The 7,294-nt window shown below is 44.8% G+C and overlaps 1 protein-coding gene across 1 annotated transcript in view; it reads left to right on the plus strand.

Annotated features, from left to right (window-relative positions):
* LOC107117645 (nidogen-1-like) overlaps positions 1 to 2,181 on the plus strand; it is a gene marked incomplete at its 5' end in the record, with an annotated part of 13,617 nt that extends 11,436 nt beyond the window's left edge. Inside the window, one exon of the mRNA XM_015419804.1 lies at positions 1,532 to 2,181. Coding sequence (XP_015275290.1) covers positions 1,532 to 1,653 — 122 coding nt within the window. The remainder of the gene's footprint in view (positions 1 to 1,531) is intronic.
* Positions 2,182 to 7,294: the final 5,113 nt, after the last annotated feature.

Genomic DNA, 7,294 nt, shown 5'->3' on the forward strand with positions numbered 1-7,294 from the left:
TTGCATCTATGACACTGTCTAACCATCTCATCCTTTGCCGTCCCCGTCTTCTTTGACCTTCAATCTTTCCCAGCATCAGGGTCTTCTTGGGTGAATTCCTTTCTGGCTTAAAAGCATAGCCTTCCGTTATTCTCCTGCTCTGGCCATTCATGTTCCCTCTTCCCTCTAGCCATAACTGGAGAAGGTCTGGTGTCTAAGGCAAGAGCTGCCTCATGCTCTCAGTTGCTGCTGAAGACATCACAGCCCCCCTCTTTTGATTACAGATGGAGGAGAAGAGGGAGGAAAGAGGATGTCCAGCTGGGGAAGGGAAAGGCAGACCAAACCAGGAGGCCACTGGAGTGAAAGCACTTCTCCCATTGTCATAAGTGGCCTCTTGGGCCAAAAACTGGCCCTGACACAGTGTGCTGATTTATATATTCACCATCATGTTCAGGGTCTGACTATTGATTATGTTTCTTCTGTGTTAATTCTTAAAAACGTTTTTTCTCCAAATGCAGCTCTTTCAGTACACAGAGAGAAGTCCTTAACCCCTTCTTTCCCTGCTGAGTTCCCCATGTTGCTTTTACTCTCACTGGAAAATGTACAGTTATCTGTATTTTTCTCTACCAGGAGGTGATGATCTTTTCAAATGAGCACAGAAGAAAACAAAATGTGAGGTTTAACCTTCAGATAACTTAGTTCAGTTTATGTGGTGCCGTGTCATTTCCAACAGCTAAACAAAATCAAAGCTAGTGTTGCCACATAGGAAAGACTTTTTGGACCCCAGTTGGGAAATCCTGTCTGTTGGAGAGGAATGAAGCCAAAGGTTTGCACGTTTCTCAGCCTTGTTTCGGTGCAAAGTGTTGACCTGTACCTTCATTCTTAGTGGTGCTCCCAAAGTTTATGTTTCCTAAGCTTGGAATGCGAATCTTGGTGCCACATAGCGCTCACCTTCAATCTGAAGGCAAGCGTAATAAACACCTGGGAGTCCTTCTCTAGCTCAGAAGTAATCCAAGCCAGAAAGGAATGGCTCCTTATCCACATCCCAACCCCACTTAACCTACGATGGTGATGGCTGCAACCAAGGGGAGTCTCCAGCCCTGTTTGGACCTCCCTGGTCTCACAATGTTCCGTTCCTCAAATGCCTGGAAAGCTACATTTGCTATGATTCTCACTACATCAAATTCTGTTGAAACAGCATTCAAGGATCCAGGAAGGAGATGGAGGAGTTGGTGTCTTGCCAGCAGCCCCACAGTGTGCTCAAGTCAGTAGTTTGTTGGCTCACAAACAAGTGAAAAGAAGTTTTCCAAGAGCTCTCTAATTTCACTCCTAAACTACTAGACTCTTTCTGATTAGATCCTGAAGAAGTTTGCGCAGTACTAACCCTTCAGAACTTTCCTAGTTTTTCCAAGTGTCTAATGTATGTATAAGACTGCTGCTTGTTAGGAGTCAGTGAACATTAAACAAAAACTTAACACTGTAATGTTTTCCCTTCTTTTTTAATGCATGTTTTTGTTAATTTTTATATGTTTAATTTTTTTCTTCCCTGTAGGACATAACTATTGCTCAGTGAATAATGGCGGCTGCACTCATCTATGCTTGGCTACCCCAGGGGGTCGTTCTTGCCGGTGCCCAGACAACACTATTGGTGTGGATTGTATAGAAAGAAATTGAGAGCTACAGCCTGGAATTTTTCCGACCACCTTTGGCAATGTACTGTAAATAAATAGTTAAGTGGCCAGTCCCATGAAAGGAAAGATTCTAAAATAAGAACTCTGTGCTGCCTGGGGTTAACCAGCCACAAAGCACCCAAGTTAGAACAACAGTGGCTACATAAAGGAATGCTGGCACATCTGTGCAGCTCAGTCCTTATATACCTCCCCCCCTTTTAAAACATGAGTCTGGTGACCAGCTGTAGCTGTGCTTATTAGACAGCCATCTCTAATCAAATTGTGGTACAAACTATAGTCGGGGTAGTGAAAAGCGTGAGAACCCAAGCTCTTCAAGGCACCCACAATCACTGTATGGGTAAGAGTATTTTAACAGTTCTCTTTCAAAATAATTTTCCTGTAGCCTGCTATCGGTGCAGCTGGCTAGTAAACATCTAAACTAGGCTTGCCAAGTCCCCCCGGGGGGCAGGGAAACCCCCGCCCCAGAGGCCCGTTCCTTGCCGCCGGCAGATTGGGACCCAGGGGAAACCCCACCCCGACGTGCGCGTCACCCGGAAGTGATGCGACCACGCTGGGGGCGGGGCCACAGTCATCCGAGGGAAAACTCTATGGTTTTCCCTTGGATGGTCGTGGCCCCACCCCCAGCATGCCCGGCGGCGTCACGTCACTTCTGGGTGACATGCATGCGGCGCACGCTCCAGACGCCGGACAGGAGTCCCCCACTCCGGAGGAATTTACACTTGGCAACCCTAATCTAAAGATTGGATAGAAAAACCCAGGGACAAAGTGGGGTAAGGTGCTGGAAATCTCAACAGTAAGATGCTGTTTGAAATAACACCCCACAACCATTGCCTGAAGCAAAGAGAAGCACACAGTTTATGGGTCCTTGTTTCAAAGGCCTAACAATGTTAACCACTGCTCTTCCCTAGTTTAACTTTTAAAAGCTGGCAAAAAAACTATTATCAAAATGTATTACTGAAAAAACCTGATGGAATTTGATACTAGAAACTGTTGGCTTGTACATACAGAAAGCTATGTTGTCGTAATACCACTTTAGTAGGCATTTTCAAATTTCCACTGTTTTTTTCAAAGATAGTTTATCGGAGGAACAAAAGGGCATGATTCATTAGCTAATTATATTGGCCTAGTCCTACTGATTTCAATAGGACAACATTGAGATAAGTGATCACTAAATTGTTTGTCTTTTTAGTATGACATTTTGGATTTTTACAAAGCAACATGAATTAAAACTTTTTAAAGTGTCTTTTTTCAAATAGATTTTGCCAAATAATCTTTGGTGCTTTTTATTGCCTTTGCTTGTAGAACAGTTTCTTTTTAAATGTTTTCTACTTCTTGCTGTAATGTTGACATACTTTTCTTTTACATATGCCATGAACAATCACAAAGGCTCACCAGTCCATCAGGTAGCCAAAATATTTCCAGGCACAAGTCTTTGTACCAATGAATTAAGGCCCAGTTTTTGTGCCAATTGCTAGTAAGCACAATGCACATGCACTGGAATGTATGCTGTGTAAGCAGGATGTAGGTTAAAGCTGATCACTAATCACAAATTCTTCTGCTAAAGCAGTTTTAAGAAGCATCACACTAGACTTGCTTTTTTTAGTAAAGTACATTGTCAGCATAACAAGCATAGTGATCATACAGCTCTTCCTGTGTACCCATCTTAAGCGCAGTGATGGAATAACTAAAACTCCAGAAGCCAGCCAGGTTACCGTCTTATTAAGCAGAGCCAATTCTGAGCCTTCAGCTCTGTGACAACGTTTTAAATTGTGTATTTATCATTAAAGTATCAAATGCTATATTAAATGTTTTGATGATTTTATAACTTTTATAACTTTCATGCATTTAATTCGTACCCTTTATTATACATGTGTCAAACTGTAGATACCAGAAACTGTGCTGAAACAAACCAAAGGTGCTTTTAGTAACTGTTCCTGCAGAATTACTTCAATTTCAGGGGACATCACAGACGTTTACACACTGTACAGTTAATCACAGTACTGCCAATAAAATAATTCTTTTGTTTTTTGTAAAAACAGTGTCTTCTGCTTACTATGTAATGCAGTGTCTTACTTGTTTTATAAAAAAGAACTGTGATATCCACTTTCTGAACACCTCTTTATCCTTGATCCTATGTTGACTTAATACTAATCAGCTTCTTTTATCATTCACAACCTTATTCATTCAAGTTTGTTGGTCTTAAAGGTGCCCCACTGGACTCAAACTTTGTTCTTAACCTTATTCATGTGAGATATTAGCAGTTCAGGAAATGCACAAAAATATTCTGTGCAAGTTATCAGCACCAACAGCTGGGGGAAAAGCCATCAGCTGTACATCCGGCATTCAGACTCCATTCATATATGAGTGTGAAAGGTGTGTGATACAATATATTCCAAGTGTCTGTTGCCTCACTTCTGTAAAGAACTACACATTGGCTATGGCTCTTTGGATATGAATCTTGTTCTCTGGCTCGGTACAAATCTGGCTAATATCTGTATAGAATTTGTCGCAGATATGGAACTTGAGCCACCGCAGCTCCAGTAGAACTCCAGAAGAAACTGACCCTTAATTATTGAGATGAAGGCAAAGTCCTGCTTCTGTGGCAATGGAGATGGAATTTGGTCTGTACCAACACCACGGTTCTCTGCTTATAAGAATTCTGTGGTAATGCCAAAAGTTACTCCGCTCTCCTGAGATTCGGGGCAGCTTGGTATTATTTTGCTCACATCATGTACATACACTCCACTGCTATCACCTGCATAATGGGACTTTCCAGGGAAATCCACCAGTTTGTACAAGATAAGAGGTCAGCGCTCAGTTCGTTCAAATGTGCAATATCAATAGTGCACAGTAGTGCCCTTGCTACTCATGACAAATGTGTTACAGTGGAACAGCACAGGCGCAATATAACCAAAGCCTCTGGCCCTGAGACAGTGGACAGATTTCGGGAAGGGGATGTGGCTCAGGGGTAGAGCATCTGCTCTGCATGCAGAAGGTCCCAGGTTCGGTCCCCAACACCTCAAGTTCAAAGGATCAAATGGAGTTGTTTTCTTTTGCCCCAGAAGGTCGGACCAGAACCAACAGGTTGAAATTAAATCAGAAGAGTTTTCAGGAAGAACTTCCTGCTGGTGCCTAGGTACCTCAGAGGGTTGAATGAAGAGGCATTTGTGGGTCAGCAGGACTATTCCATCACAGTGGTGATAATAGTTAATCATGTTACAGGGCTTAACATTAGAGAAGGTACAATACTCGTGCCACTGGTTAGTGTAAATGGTCCAATTCCCTTTCTGTAAGTAGTAATATTACTGCTCTTTAGGCCATGGTTTCACGATGCAAGCACTGCGTAGCTTAGCTGAATTCAGCCAGAGCCAGTGATCTACAAAAATAAACATAGGCCCCGGTCACACGGGCTGGAAAATGCAGGGGGGAAGCGTGGCTGTTTGCCCCGGGGCAAACTAACGCGCAACTGCAAGATCAGACGTCCGGTTGAGGTTCCATCGAGGTCCCGTGGCTAGGGGAGAGGTGCCGATCACACCACAGGCAAACAAGCGGGACGGGGCGGCAAACGGGGTTGGTTTTTTAAAACTTTTTAAAACTGAAGTGTGCGCATGCTCCGTTGGGTGCTTGTGTGCATCTGTGGAGCGTTGGGAAAAAAATTACCTGTTTGCGAGGGGACATGGGCGGGCGCTGGATGCCACCAGAAACATGATCAGATGCTCACCCTTGCCCCGCAGTTTCCGGAAACTAGTACCTCCAAGGTACTAGTTTTTTGCCGTGCATCTTCAGCGGGAAGCCTCGGTTGAGCCACGGGAGCTCTACACTTCCCAGATGTGGCGGTGAGATTACGCCCGGAAAATCCGCCTATCTTCCGTCTCTCTAGCGTGGCTAATGCTCCGTGTGACCAGGGCCCTATTAGAGTAGACAACTCACTGACCTTGATAGACCAACATCAGTATTAGGATAAGGCAGCTTCACATGTTCAACTTCATAGTGTGCAATCCTGGCTGGGCCTTCCCAACATATTCTGCTCAGCAGGCAAATGAGACAGCAGCAGAGTGATTTGCAAATCAAACAAAACCAGGGGGGCATGTGTTTATTCTAGAATTTCTGTCTCTGTGTTCTTTTGCGTTCTCTGCTTCCAAGCCCTGCCCTAAACCTCAACGCTTTCTCTCATTGCTGGTAGCCAAATCAATAAGCGTGATCCTTGGCCCCTCCTCCTAAGGAACTACACACATTCCCTCATTTTGTTATTGAGCCACGACACAGCAAAAAAGGCTTCTGGTGCACCGGCAACTTAAGCAGTCCCCTTCCGTTCACAATTGTGCAAGTCAAGATCTGTCTCATTTGACATGTCCGTGGAAGGAATTCCACTGCCCTCTATCTGCATTGCATGCTGTATGTGTGGAACTGTGGGCTCCAGCTTGTATTCGGCAGGAAGCAAGAGGGAAAAAATCCATCATGCTTTCATTCCATCATTTTCTCTGTTCTCTCTTCACAGGGCCACCGATAATCTCCAGCACACAGACTCAGCACGCTCTTCATGGAGAGAAGGGCCAGATCAAATGTTTTATCCGCAGCACTCCTCCACCCGACCGAATTGTGAGTAGGCTCTCTTGATGTCCTCTGTAACAGAGCCGGAATGCAAAGACAACCATGGTAGCCATTGCCATCTCCACGGGGTGTAGCTTCAGAACCTGGGTTTACTGGAATAGCAAGGCAAAGGTTGTACGGACAGTCTTCTCTCTTAGGAAACCATTCACAGACTTCTTTGTGAGACGTTCCTGCAAATGCTCACATAAATACTTGAGTGCTTCACGGACCTATTCATTGCAAAGGATGGCACATAAACTGATTTCTCTATCGGAGGTGTACTGCAGCTGCAGTGTCACCCGTGGTCAGCCTCTGTTGGTTGGCAATGTGCTTTCCTTCACTATGTAGTTTTCTTGTTTGGAAAACACATGTTACTCTAGTGGGTTATCGCAGAAAGCTCAGAACACTCATAACAGAGTACCTCCCATGGAGCTAAGAAGGTTGCTATGGGTTACCCTTGAAATGTAGCAGAAGCTCATCATTGCAGTAACCTTGCTCCTGTCCATTCGGCCAACCTTCGGCTTTCTTGCACTTACTAATTAAACCAATGCAAGACAAGATGTGTCCACTATTAGAGGGGAGCCAAAAGAAAAGCTGAGGCACTGAAGGACGCTGTGAAACTGTCAAGGAACCACCTCTGGCTTGGTAGCCAGGCGTCCAAACCCTGTATTTCCAGACCAGTACGAATATGTCCTGGCTAACGTTCAGCTGATATAGTTCTCCATCGCTCTTTTATCCCACCTTTCCTCCAAGGAGTTCAGGGCAGCCTACGTGGTTCTCCCTTCCTCCATTGTATCCGCAGGGCAGCTCTAGAGCAGCAGCCCGGTGAGATTAAGGGTGAAGTGGGGAGCTGGACCCAGCTTTCCCGAGGCTTCTCCCACTTTCAGATCACCTACACTCAGGGGTCATTTCGTAGAAAAAGAGGTGCAGGAGCTCATTAGCATAACTCATTAGCATAACTTATTTGCATGTGCCACACCCCCTGACATCACCGGAAGTGTGTCAGAAGGCAACACCCACCGCTCAGGCTCCAC

The sequence above is a fragment of the Gekko japonicus genome, unplaced genomic scaffold, assembly GCF_001447785.1.
Source record: "Gekko japonicus isolate JY-2015 unplaced genomic scaffold, Gekko_japonicus_V1.1 scaffold315, whole genome shotgun sequence".
Taxonomy (NCBI): Eukaryota; Metazoa; Chordata; class Lepidosauria; order Squamata; family Gekkonidae; genus Gekko; species Gekko japonicus.